The sequence below is a fragment of the Pseudopipra pipra genome, chromosome 15 (genome assembly GCF_036250125.1).
Source record: "Pseudopipra pipra isolate bDixPip1 chromosome 15, bDixPip1.hap1, whole genome shotgun sequence".
NCBI lineage: Eukaryota > Metazoa > Chordata > Aves > Passeriformes > Pipridae > Pseudopipra > Pseudopipra pipra.
In genome coordinates, this window is record NC_087563.1 from 7,135,433 (window position 1) to 7,149,144 (window position 13,712).

At 48.6% G+C, this 13,712-nt stretch overlaps 1 protein-coding gene across 1 annotated transcript in view; it reads left to right on the forward strand.

Annotated features, from left to right (window-relative positions):
* Positions 1–10,435: 10,435 nt before the first annotated feature.
* DPYSL3 (dihydropyrimidinase like 3) overlaps positions 10,436–13,712 on the forward strand; it is a 31,871-nt gene continuing 28,594 nt past the window's right edge. The window contains exon 1 of the mRNA XM_064671632.1: positions 10,436–10,756. Within this exon, the coding sequence (XP_064527702.1) occupies positions 10,451–10,756 (306 nt within the window). The 5' untranslated portion in view covers positions 10,436–10,450. The remainder of the gene's footprint in view (positions 10,757–13,712) is intronic.

A 13,712-nucleotide genomic window follows, 5' to 3' on the forward strand; every position in this document is an offset into this window, starting at 1 on the left:
TACTTTGAGCCCTGGGACACAAAAACTAAAGCAATCAGCAACCAAGCAGGTGATCCCATTGTCACTGGCATGGGCCAAACACAGGTCATCTATAAACTAAGGTAAACAACTGTTTTATTCCAGATTCCTAACCCTAAGAACAATCCTGTCAACCTATCCCTGTGTTGTTTGTTGTTTCCAGATTTAGCTACATGATAATGGCTGGGAGAGAAAACAGCTTTGGCATTGATGAACCTGGGGCACCTGCCTAGAGCCAGCAGTGCTTTGAGTCCACAGCCCTAACCAAGACCCCGTCACCAACCCTGCTTCCTGGGATGAGCCAGCAGCAGAGGAGTGAGTTCACAACCAGGCTAGACACCAGTTTCTTTCTCAGACAGCCACACACCATGACCTAACTGCTGTAGAATGCCTGCAAGAGGCAGATGTGCAGCCTGGTACCCACCCACAGCAGACATCTGTGCAGGGAAAGTTGCCTCCCAGGGAGGACATCTGATCCTTTGCATGAACTAACATTGTTCTGAAATGCTTCAACTACACCCCAGCCCGGGTTTGGCTGCCTGTCCATGCTCACAGACAGCAGGAGATCTGTGTGCTTTCTGCTGTGGCTCCATTCACCCTCTAATGAAGTTACACCCACGGGTCAGTGTCTCCATGGCCCAGCTCCACATCTGCTGAGGAGCAGCTGCTGATTCTCAGGTGCTTCAAATGCTCAGGTCTTGAGCAGATCATTTCCTTTAATAACAAACTGAGATAAAAAATGCAGTCAGGATCAAGTAATAGTGGCTCATTAGTTCTGATTTCTTCATAACAGCCTAATTAGGTTATGTGCATTCAGAGATCTGAATGGAACTGGAAATCTTTTGTTTGTACATTCTTTGTATGTTTTCAACCATCCCAGAAGTTAAGTCATGTTAACCTGACACAAAACATACTTTACAAAACAAGATTATTATTCTGCTTTGCATGGTCCAGGAGAAATATAATGAGCTTCACTTCCTGGAGACAGATAAAGGAGGTCTGAGAGCTGGCAGAAGACAACATTTTTCAACAGCAGTTTCCAAGTTAGGGATCTGAACTCCTGTCCAGGCATGCAGAGAATACAACTGGATGTTTTTTAGGATTAATGGAGAGGCTACACTGAAAAAGAAGGAGGGAAAAAGACAGATTTGGAAGTGCTCAGCACACACAGGAAAATCAGTCTGTTTTCATTAGGCATCTAAAATAGAATTTTATGAATGGAAGCCAAGTAAATTTTACAGGATCATTCTGACAAGTAGTACTGGCTGCAGTTATCTTTTAGGTCCTGAGTTTGCAAGCTGTGATACTCTCTCTAATTTAAAACCATGGAAACATTCTAATCTACAAAAATAGCATTAATCATAAGCGTGGAACACATGAAACAGTTTTTCAGGATGACAAGCGCAGTATCTTAGAACCACAGTAACTCTCTCAGTCAGCATGTTTTAGGGCTTTCCTTGCCATGTTCTCAGCAACACTTCCTCAGCTGCAGTCCACCCACTGATGCCTGCACTGTCCCCACACTCCAGGTTGTGCCGTAGCTGCCCTCGTTGCTAGAGCTCTGCAGGGAAAATGTGAACCTCTCTGGTCCTTTCCTCTTTGTTGTGGAAAGTGCTTTGCAATCTTCAAAGGAAAAATGTGAGTGTGTTATAAACTATTACAGTGCAAGTCTGAGTAGAGAAACTGCAGTTTCAAACAAAGGAAAGCACAGAAAAAGTACAGAAAAGGTACACACTCCTTAACAGGGTTAAGGCACACACATTACATGTATATAAGACAAGCCAGAGGAGAGCAGAAGGCAGCTGTATGAGCTGGAGTTCAGTCCCCCTGAGCCATTAGGGCTCCCCTCGAGCCCAGAAGTGATGCTGGGAAAGCTCTGTCTGTAAACCTCCTCATCCAGAACCAACACACACTCTCAAATCAGACTCTTGGTTTTGGACACATACAGAAAGCATTGGTGCTAAACTTGCCCTGTCACTTGAGAGAATGAAGAAAGAATGGCAAAATCTGCCAAGTATTACAGCAAAAAGACAACAACCTATAGTAGTTTGGATTCTTTTGCCTATGAAACAGGGAACTTTTGAAGTGTCCAGTTCCCCAGTCCCAGGTAAGCCAGCCAGTACAGTTGCAGTTGCTTAACTGATAGGGGCTGTGAAAAGAATTCAAGTATTCTGACTTGGCAGGAAAGACAAGCCTCTGTTTTCACATTCTTGGCACAGAAACTTCCAGAGGTTACCGTGGCATCTGTTACTTGGATTTTTATCAGCTAGCCTAGTCACTGAATGAAGGATTTGAATACTCTGATGATGGACAGCCACTTAGTCTAAACCTGTAAGAACAAACCATGGATATGGTGCCTAACACTGTCTGTTCACCTGCACATATCAGTGTGTAACACACACAGGTCCTCACTTCTGTATCACAGTGTCAGAAATAATGGAAAAGTAAATCACTAACAGTTAATGCAAAAGTAACCTGCCACCTTCTTATCCATGTTCTATCAAGAGAAATCTGTAGCAATGGAACAAGTACAGGGAAAAGGAAAAGAATTTTAGCTCCACATACTGCAAGTGGTTCATTTGGCAGTTATGGGTCTGAAATTCTTAAAATACTGTGTGTTTTATGGGTGCACAAAAGCTGTATTGCACTTAAGGCATTAGCACATCTGGGTTGCAGACTGATTTCAACTTCAGGCATTCAAAGTTTATCATGAACAGATACAACATTCATATGCTTTTGTGGGGAAATGACTAACAAGCTGCCTTTTCCCAACCCCAAACACCTCACCGTGTTAGAAAGTTCACAGCAATTGATGCTGATAACTCACCCGTGCTCTGTGAAATGCTGCAATTTGACCTTGGGTTCCAGCCTCTCCAGCAAGAAAGCATCTGGCTCTTTATCAGTTCATCTCTCTCTTCGGTCTTTATTTTTTTCATATTTAGTAAAATTCGTAGAGTGGTGACACTCAGCACAATGGAATTTTGTGGTGCACAATCCCCTATTAGACAGGAACGAGCCTGTGGTCTGATGAGTCAGCTCAGCTCCTTCCACCACACTCTGCTCGTGGTGTGGCACTCACAGGCCACTGGTTTAGAAGTAAAAGCAGCTGAGATGAAAGAACCAAGCCAGAAGTAAGGGAAAGGCCCTTCAATCTGAGCAAAGGTGGGTATGAGCATGTATAATACAGATAAAACATTGATGTTAATTTAGTGTCTGTGCAACAGTAATCCTAAAAGCTAAGGTGAGGATTTCCCTGGGAAATAGGGATGGTGGGTGGTCTGGAACTGGCACAACCTGCTCTCCTCCACCCTGTGGGTCTGTCATAGCTGACACTGACCTTGATGTGGCAAGATTTACTCTGGACTAAGTCCCTCTTTTTCAGGAGACTTCTTCACTTCTTCCAGGTGTGTTTGATGCAGTGTCAGAGTCTTGGGTTTCACAAGAGCAGCTGAAGAAGAGTTTAGGGAAGAACCCATTCCAAGACCACTTGCAAAAGAGTGATCTTGCAAAGGAGGTGGTGGGCAAGCTGTGTTGGGGTGATGGATATTGGTAGTACAGAAGCCTTTTTCTATCCCCTGCAAAAGGGAGCCTGTAAGCTATGTTTGCTTTTCCCCGGGACATACTTAAATGGAACATAGATGGACATTATCTATTTTTATCTATTTTTAACATCTGTGTGGAAGGGATAGCCCCCCAGTCCATAAGAGTGGGATAATCTGACAGTGATTTCAAAGGGAAGTTTGGTGGGACAGTGAATACAGACTGAACACAATTTCTAACATAACTAGATTAGCTGGGGGTGTGAAAATTAAGTGAAAAATTAAGAAGTAGTCCTGGCCATAACAAGCACAGGTTCTAGTTCCTGCAAGGCATCAGTCAGTTTAGAGAGTACAGTTTGCCTCCAAAGTGGCAGCAAATGGGCTGACAGGAAAACAGACCAGGATCTTCAGTCACAGCCTGGTTCCTGCGGAACTTACTCAGCTTTTGTCATGGATTATACCAGAGGGGACAGGGCCATGACAAAAAATGTGAACAAATGGCAGCTCCGCCTCTTTCACCAGCCTGGCCAAAACATATTTGACTGCTTGCTTCCTTACAATCACAAGGAACCATATAAACAAACAAACAAACATAGTGCCTTTAAATCCACTGTAATTCTACTCTGTTGACATCTAATTACTCATTATAGGCTTGTAATCACTGGCATGTAATCACTAATTATCTCTAGATACACCACCTGTTTTTGCTGTAGAGTGTCAGCGTGCTCTCCTGAAGCCATGGGCAGGGAGGTTGAAGGCAAGGACATTTGAGGTCTGCAATGGTTGATTAGGTCAAGTGCAACACCATGGAAACAAGGAAATCTCAGCTTAGTCCTCAAAGTCCTTTCTGGGAACAAAAGCAGGCACGGAGGAGAGTAGCTGGTGATCCCTGGGATAGGCTGGAATGAGAGGCAGTCACAAACAGCAGACTGATGTTTGGAAGCAAGTCAGCATTTGCCATCACAGCAGAGGCCAAATGCAGAGTGAGACCAGCCAAGCCAGGCTGCACAGCCTGGGGAAGATGCTGGATGATGATGCCATCTGGGAAGCAGGGAACAAACAGAACAGGTGGAAAGAGACTGATTTTGAGAGGCAGAACATGAACTCAGAGGAGCTGAGCTGGCTACTCTTGAAGTGAATCTGGCACATGTAATGGCAGAATATTTTAGGCTTCAAACTTATACTGAATGTGTGTTTTTTTATGTAAATCCATCTCATCCAAGCCCTAACAGTCTACTCCACAGGAAGGTAGGCAGCTCTCACAGTGGCTACAGTTTCACCCTTCCCCAAACTGTGATCCTGAAGATGCCCACTGACCTGCAACCAACAGAAGATATCTACAAGTTTACTTGGTTGTTCCTGGAAGTCTGGAGTGACATCTCTGGGGTGGTCCTGAAGTATCTCCATCTTAAAGGTGGCTGGAGCTCACCTGATGTGCACAACCTCCTGGGTCACCACCTCTTCCTCCTTGTTGCTTCATGTGGGCCCAGCAGACTCTAGCCAGGTTGGAATACTTTGGGGTTCATACTGATGCCAGATCTGTGCTTCTGACTCTCTTGAAAACATTACTTCTTCTGCCTTGTGAGAACTTTATCTCTGTCCCCTTCTGTCCCCAACAACTTCATGACTGGGTGACTCAGTTTGCATCTGAACATGAGGCCTGCAGTGCCACAGGAGTCCTTGGGCAATGAGGAGGAGATAATAGTCCTTCCTTGGAGGACTTGGAGAGGGAGAAGGAGAATCCAGATTCCCCACAGGGAAATTTTCAGAACCCTTGTTCCACAATTATTATTTGTTAACATTTTGAGTAGCAGCTCATTTCAGGAAGGAAAAAAAAAAACCAACACATGTTGAAATGCCAAAATTTTCCATAGATTTTGCTCCGCACTAAATAAATCTGGGAGCAAAAAGCATTACTGCATTTCAGAAATATTCTTGGAATAACCCAGTATAGAACATTATAACTTCCAGCTGCTCATCAGAGTTGTGGTCTCTGTTAGTATGACAGACTGACAGCACGCTGAAGTCAGGCTGTGTGTGTTGCTTGAAATTACACCCTCCAACAATACAATAGCATTTTGCAATTGAAATTACCATGCTATGAACCCACTTTCCCTGTGGCTTTGATATGAAACACTGAACAGGCTTTTGACAGAGTCAAATGCTTTGTCTTTCTGACTCTGCGGCAGTTTGACTTTGGTAAAGGATTTCATCAAAGACATCACCCTGAGCACAGCAGTCCCACAGGGACTGATATGCAGAGCAGCCTGGAGGATCACAAAGGTCTGTCTCATCTTCTAACCTGCTGTGTCCAAAAGTTTAGAAACTGGAGCGTGGTGATGGAGGCATCAGCCCCTGGCCCTCTCCAGCTGACTGAGAGCAGGTTTGTCAGTCACCTGCCCTTCATGAACATGCCATTTCTTGGGGAACGAAAGATCCCACCCATCTCTGACCTCTGCTTCTAAAGGTAAGTAGGACAATCAAATTTTCTTGTCAAGTTTGGCTCTTTCACTGTTTCTTCTGTGTTTGTCCTTAGCCTGACTCTCCCTGAGGTGCATGAAAGGCAGTGCTGGGGGCTGTCCTGATGTTGCTGCAAGAATGAATCAGCAGAACAACCCTGTTTGTCTGGCAGCCTCCAAAAACAGGACACCCTAGTAAATCAGGACTGCAGAGTATGAGAAGGCAGCTCTGACTTTGCACGAAACAAGACAACTCAGGCCTATTTCACCATTGCTACTTCACGTGCATGTAAGTGAAGGGATGCAATTTTATCAAGCCCTGTAGGAAGCAGATGAGGGTGAAGAAATCAGTGTTAACCTGCCACTACCACTGCCCTGCTGCTTCCCAGTGCTTCTCCAGCTGAACCCACAGACCTTAGAGGAAAATGAACTATGAAAGCTGACGCTTATTTATCATGCTAACAAAGTTACACTATTATTACATCCCTTTCATGTGCAATCAAAGATCTGCTGCCTCCAGGCTCACAGGAAAACCAGTGTAAAGCCATTCTGTATGGATTTGACATCAAGGAAGGAAATGTCCTCATTCAGGACATGGCTTTCCTTTGCTTGAGCTCGTGAGCGTTGGCGAGGGAGGGGGTCAAATCCCACCTAATGTCAACAGTCTTTTTCCTTCAAATGACACAACATTCTCTGAGTCTAATGAACATTGTAGTCACAGCTATGGAGCCTGAGATGCTTCCTGGTGTAATAAGCAACTTCCAGTGACACAGGCAGCATTATGCGAACAAGAAATCACAAGCTGTGACATGCTTCACCTTTTCTATTTTCTGGTTTTATTACAGATAGAAGGATGTTGCACAAAGCATCTGGGATCCGGGAACCAGCACAAAGTTTGCCAGCAGAGGATGCAGAGTTTTTCCAATTAAGAAACTGCCCACTGCCCTGACAAACAGAAAATGAATTAGCAAAGTCATCAGAAAATACCCATCAGAGAAAAACGATGCCTTGGCAGTGGGAGGCAAATGACTTGATTTGACTTCTCTGTCAATACTTTTGCTGTTTGAATGATTCAGTTGGCAATTTGAATTCCTCTTCAAACATTTTAAAGATAACACTTAGTAACTTGTGAAAGTTACACCAGTGTTGTGCCTCTCACTGGTTACTCTGCAGCTCCAGTACTTGGAGCCCCTCATTCCCTGCACGGGCTCTGATGGGAACCCCAGACAGAGCTCTGGCAGCAGCTGAGGGAGCAACAAAGAAAACCAGCACGGGGGCTGAGTGCACAGAACAAGAAAACGCCCACCCCAGACAGAGTGATTATCTCCCATCTTATTAACTAATCCTTTTGCAGAAAGGGATTTGCCTAAAGACCACTTCCCAGAAGGCACCATTCCATCATTCATAACCAGTGAGGCTCACCCTGTAACATGACTGATTTCCATTTCTCAGTGCACCTTAAACAGTTCTTACTCCACTAGAAAGATGCAGTCAGACGTGAATGAGAAGCTTGCCACCACAAAACATAATTTCCCATTAAAAAAATGCTGTTCCCTCGATCAGAAGAGCAGCCTATGTCTTTTCCTTCATGCTAGAATCAGCAGTGCCCATGTGGCAGGCTCAGCTCAGACTCCTGACCTACATGGACCAGCACTCTTGTTCTGGAGTCAGGATGTGAACCCAGCCCTCGAGCCGAGGAAATCCCCTCAGGGCTGATGGATGGTTGGCTCTGCTGGGTCCTGAGGCAGCACCAAGCACATGAGCTCACATGTCTGCCATCTCCATCTTCCCTGGGCTTGGGCAGGGGAGACAGCGTTCCCGCCAGATCCCTCCCTGATCTCTATCTCCCATCTGCTTTGCACAGAGAAGCAAAAGGAGAGCTGTTTTCCCAGCAGGATCTGAAGATGCACCACTCATGACTGTTTGCCTGACAAGCATTTTTGTCCACGAGCATATAAACATGTGATTTAAAGAAAGGAAAATTTCCTTAATTACAGGGGGCATGCATTTTGTCATTGTGTAATTAAAAGCTTCACATCAGATCCAAGATATACATACACAGAAATATAAATAATGCATTCTGCTGGGCCCAAAAGCAAGTGTGCAGTGAACACACACTGAACCCAAACTTCAATTTTCATGGTATTCTTGAACTAGTGCCCTTACAACACCTCACAAAAAAGATCTTAAAAGCAAATGGCAATTTGAGAAATAAAAATCAAGAATTATCTCTTACACAGTGAGTGATTTTCCTTAAAGGTTAGATTTTAAAGCCTCCACTTCTCAGAAGAGCCCCCATACTCCTTTTACTGGTGCAAATAATTGCTGTGCAACCATTTATGCAGCAAGGCACTAGGAAAGATAAACACTGGAATCAGGATTTGAATAAATATTGCTATTAAAGTACAATGCTGAAACTTTTGCACATTTGCAGAATCAGACAAAGGCCAGGCCTTGTTCCAAAGAATTTTAATTCCTCATAAAGCTGCACAACCATATGGAGAGGTCCCAACCAAAACAAGGGGTTCACTCTAACTTCACTGTGGTCAGAGCACGCAGCCACGGGGCAGCTGCAGCTCAGGGCTGTTTGTCCCAGGAAAGGCTCAGTCCGCACGTGCTTGGCCCTGGGGAGGTCGGGGCTCAGCTCTCTGTGTGGAGCAGGACGGCCGCCAGCTCCGAGAGCAGCACATCCCTCTCACGAGGGGCAGAAGCTGGCTGAGATGGTTTTCATCTTGTACTCAGTGGATCCGACTTGCAGCAAGGGGAGGATAAATTTCTTTATGCTAAGGCAGTCCCTTAGGAAGGTAAAGACCTAGTAGGCGGCCCCTTTGTGTGTGTTTGTTTGGCCAGTACTGGTGGTCTTGCCGCTGAGCGAGTTACAGAGGAAGAGCATTTGCCAGGAGAATAGTAGAAAAAAACTCCAAAACAAACTTGTTCTGGCTATTTGAAGGGATACTTCCTTCCTTAGCTGCCAGGCACTGCTGCTGCCCCTGCACCTGAAACAGGACAGCGAGCACTCCACCAGGGTCAGCGCCAGGCTCTTCTCCTGGCACACCCTGGCCAGGGGCAGCTGGGCTCTGGTGCAGGCACAGCACCCGTGGTGCTGAGTGCCATGAAGGCACAATGCTGAGGCAGCTGCACGGTAAAGTTCACGTAAGAACACAATAACAACCCAATGCAACCTTCTCTGGTGCTGTTCTAAAGAAAGTAAGGGCAGACACTGACCAGCATTTTACTCTGCTGCATGACACAAGGCTGTTGAAGTAACTCTTCCAAGTTTGCTGACACAGCCTGTTTATATTTAGTGCATCTTCTCCTGACCCTTCAGACCTGAATAATTAGTCAAAAATTCAAGATTCTGTAGATTTTTCCACTTAGGTGGAAAAAAACCGAGTGAGTTAATGACACTGGTACAAGCCCAGTTACAAAAGCTTCCCAGAGTGCAAAAGGAAGGAAACAGTCCCAAACCATTTCCTCTCTCATAACTTCAAGCCTCAGTCAGCCAGTACCCACAGACCGCCCCTCCAGGCCTAATCACAGGGTCATTGTTCTCCATGATGGGTCAGGCTCCATGCGGATTTTCCTTAAGAACCACCGGTCCTCGGAGGACCGGTAGAGACAATGGCACTGATTTGCTTTGTGCAGAAAAGGTTGGAAAAAGCATAACTGACAACGTCATAATGCAAATATGTGGTGTGAGGAATCACTTGGTAGGAATGTTGAGCCCAGGTACCACGTACACTTGTTTTAGATAAAGAAATGAGCACTTCGAAAAACAATTTTAGTCAAAGCTCCAGTTCTGGTGCTGCATGATAGATTTCACAGGCTGCTGCTGCTATTAGCATTGCTGCCAAGCCATTAGCATTGCCTTGGCTCTCCATCTGTCCTCCGAGCCTCCAGTGCTTTTGAAATAAAGTTGCAATGGAACTCTCAAAGCAACACCTTAAATTAGCGAACACGCGGAGCTTGTTCGTGCGGCTCGTCTGGTGGTGTTTGCGTGACAGCAGCACCCGTGTGGGAGCAGTGAAGCTTTTGTGCAGCAGACATCGCTCGTGTCGGGCTGCAGCGTTAGCCCAACCGCAGCGCCCGTGCAGGGGCCGTGGCCAAGCGGGGTGAGATGCGCGAACGGCGGTTTGCGGGCAGCGCCCAGGAACCGGCCGGGGCGAACTCTGACGGGGCTGCTGTCGGTGCGCCCGGGCACAGCCCGTGTGCACTCCCGTGTGTCCGCTCCGTCCCGGGAAGGGGTCGGTGTCAGGTCCCCGCGGCGGCCCGGGCAGCCCCGCCCGGCCCGGGGGACGCCGGAGCAGCCGCCCCGGGGCCGCCCGGGCGGAGCCCGCCCGTGTCCCGCGGGCCCCGCCCCGCCCCGCCCGCGGCCCGGGCCCGCCCCGTCCCGCCCCGCCCGCCCCGTCGGTGCCGTCCCGCGGCGCGGCGGGGATGGCGGCGGACGGGCGGCGCGAAGACGAGGAGCTGCCGGTGTACCTGGCGCGGCCCGGCTCGGCGGCGGTGCCGCGGCAGAAGCGCGGGGGGCTCTTCTGCAGCGTCGAGGGCGCCTTCGAGAGCAAGACCCTGGACTTCGGGGCGCTGCGCGTCGGGCAGCGCCGCGCCCCGCCGCCCTCCCGCCCCGGCCCCGAGCCCGACCCGCCGCCCGCCGCGGCCCCCGGCCCCGACCCGGCAGCTGGCGACCCCAGCGCCACCCCCGGCGAGGAGCGGCTCCAGGACGCGGCCCCCGCGGACCACAAGGTAGGGGCCGGCGTTGCTGGGCCGGGGCCGGGGCCGGGGCGGCGGGTGCGGGCCCCGCGGCGGGGGCTCGGGGGCGGGTCCGGCTCCGCTCGCCCCCGGGGCTGGCCCGGAGGAGCCGCCGGTGGCTCCCCCGGCCCGGCTGCCCGGCGGGGTCGCGCCGTGCCCGGTACGCGGAGCTCCGCCCGCCCGGTGGGGTGTCGGCGGTGTCACCGCGGCACCGGCAGCGGCAAAGGCCGAGTGTCAGAGCCGCGGGCTCGGTTTGCTGCAGCTGCTCTTGTATACTTGAGTGAAAGAATACCTGTCCCCTCGCCACCGGGCATAGGAAAAAAAAAAATAGTAGGAATTTTGGGTCTATTGGTCCAAAGCAGGGGATCCTTATCTCCCATGGACACAAACTAGAAGTACCGCATCAGGAGTGAGGGGCGTCACGTTGATCTGGAAGTGGCAGTGCCGGAGGTATCATCAGGCACAAAGTTTCTCCGCTTACATCAAACTGAAGGTGATAAACTGATCCATCCAGCTCCATGGGGTAGGTCCTTCTGCCAGAGGGTGAGATGGCTCGCTGTGCTGGTTCTGGTCCCATTTGCACCAGCAGTTGGGCAGGAAGATGATTAAGTTAATGGTGTGGAGTGAATCCCCTGGTTGGGGTTTCAGTGGGCCCTGTGGCTCATTTTTATATCAGGCAAGTAAGGCCACTCACTGCTGCTGGTCAATGAGTTTGTTTGGAGCTGAACTTTTTAGTAGCCATCTTAAGGTCACTCGTTTTCAGTGGTAAATGGGGCAAATTAATAAAACCCGTTTTTGAAGAGGGAATCAAAAATCATCTGTGAGCACAAAGAGGTGGCATGAATGTCTTGGGGTTCTGCAGAAACCTCCACTTGGGTCTGAAGTGCAAACCCTGATAAACTGAAGGCATTTGTGATCTGGAGTCCTGACCTCACCAGCTAGAGCCTGGTGGGAGCGCAGCAGTGAACTGTGATGACTTGGCCTGTGGGTTTTAGGGAATAGCATCAGGCTGTCCTTAGTGTCTGCTGTCTTCTGTAGGAATGTCCAGCTAGGCAATGCTTGCTTTGGGCTTTCTTCATTGCACTTCAACTTCTTCAGCCTCTGCTTTTTAATTTCTTACTGGCATGCTTCTCAGTTCCTGCTCTTGAGCTTTGCTCCTTTACAGTTCATTTTACAGAGTCAGGATTATTCCTGTCAGTACCAACCTTGTCCATGTGGTTTGAATAGCAGCTGCAGAACTGACCACTGCATTAACAATTTTATGCTGCTGCCTGTTGGAAAAGAAGCAGAAGCTCCCGACAGCCTGTCTGCAGGCTTTGCTGTGAGCTTTTCTTTATTAGCTCTACCAAAAATTTGAAACAGTCTTGTTCCCTTTTAAGGTCTTATGTAGACCGTTGTCTCTGGCGTTTTGTAGCTGAGGTTTTTCTCCAGCAGTCCTCTCTTCCTGATGATTTCTGCCTCTAGATTTCTTCCTCCGAGGCCTTCCACCGGACAAGCATCAGGAACCAAACCCCTTTTGTCTCCATGTCTGGCCTAACAGGGTGGGAAGCTTCATACATGTGTTCTTGTGTGTGCATGGCTAGAAGGAATCATATGACTCATCCCAGAGTAGGACAGTCCAGTGGGAAATGCACATTGTGCACACTGAGCCTCGCTGCCTGCACAGCCACAGGGAGTTTGCCTGCATTGGACTCTGCAGACTCAGAGCACACAAAGGCACTTTTGTCAAGGCAAATTGACCTTCTTTGAATAATTTCACAGATTAAGAATCAGAGAGAGAGCTCAAGTCGTCTACCCTTGCCCAAGCAACCTGTTTATTAGAGAAGCTGAGAGTAAGAGACTTGCCTGTGCCCAGGGCAGTAGACAGAGATCCGTCGTCTAATTTTTGCAGTGAAAAGTTTCTTCTTTTTTTTTTTTTTTTTTTGTAATGACATTAACTACAGTTAAAGCACCAGCATTTTTGCAGGGACACAACTGCAGTGAATGACTGCCCAGTGATAACATGTGGTGTCATGCAGCTGGATGGTGTGGTACAGGCCCAGGCTCATGGTTCACCTCACTTTGTTCTATCACAGAGTCTAGTGGAAGGACAAAACCTGGGCTGTGTATTGGGGCACAGTGAAGCCACAGTGGAGATGTGGCTCAGAGCAGTTGGGGGCTGTGCCTTTGCTCCATCAGTGGGAGTTTGAGCTTTGCCAGTGGATTCAGGGGCAGAGAGTGACTGTTGTTTGGGCAGGGGCTAGGAGGCTGCTGGGGGAGGCCCTGGCTATGAGGGGCTGCTGCTGCTTGCCTGTGTGGGCAGGTGGGCTTCCTGGGGAACAAGAGATGTGCCTTTCAAGTACTCTTTGCTCAGAGCAGGAGGCCCCTTTCCCTGGTAAAAAGTTCTGCTGGAGCAAGGGTTGTCATTGCAGAACACTTAAAATTTGGAGGAACAACACTGGGAGGCCACATTCTGCTCTGCTCTGAACTATTTGCAGAGACCTTTCTTAACAAGAGTGATTTAACTTGGGGCAGGTTTCCATCTGTGATAGCCAATATGGACTCTACCCTTGTGAAGTGTCTTGCAGTTTTCCTTGAGAGATGTCATGCCATTCGTGTAGCCAGAGTGGATTACTGTGCTCACTTTACTATAGTGAAGTCAAGGAGAGTTTCTCTGTAGGTCGCAGATAACACCCTCTGAATTGCTGTGGTCAGGATGTTCACCAAGGGCTGCTGATGTGTGAACAGATACTGGAGAGCTGCAACACTGGGCATCTGCAGAGGCAACAGGGAAAGAGCTTTACACTCTGTGCCTGGTGGCTGGGAAGAAGGTCAACCAGACGCCTGCGGTGGCCTCCTCCATGTGCCTCTTCACTGCTCAGCCGTGCAGAGACCCCATGTTTCCATCCTCCTGTGCAGTCACACAGGCAAGGGCACGTGGCTCGCTGTGCTCACCCCCAGACACTCTGTC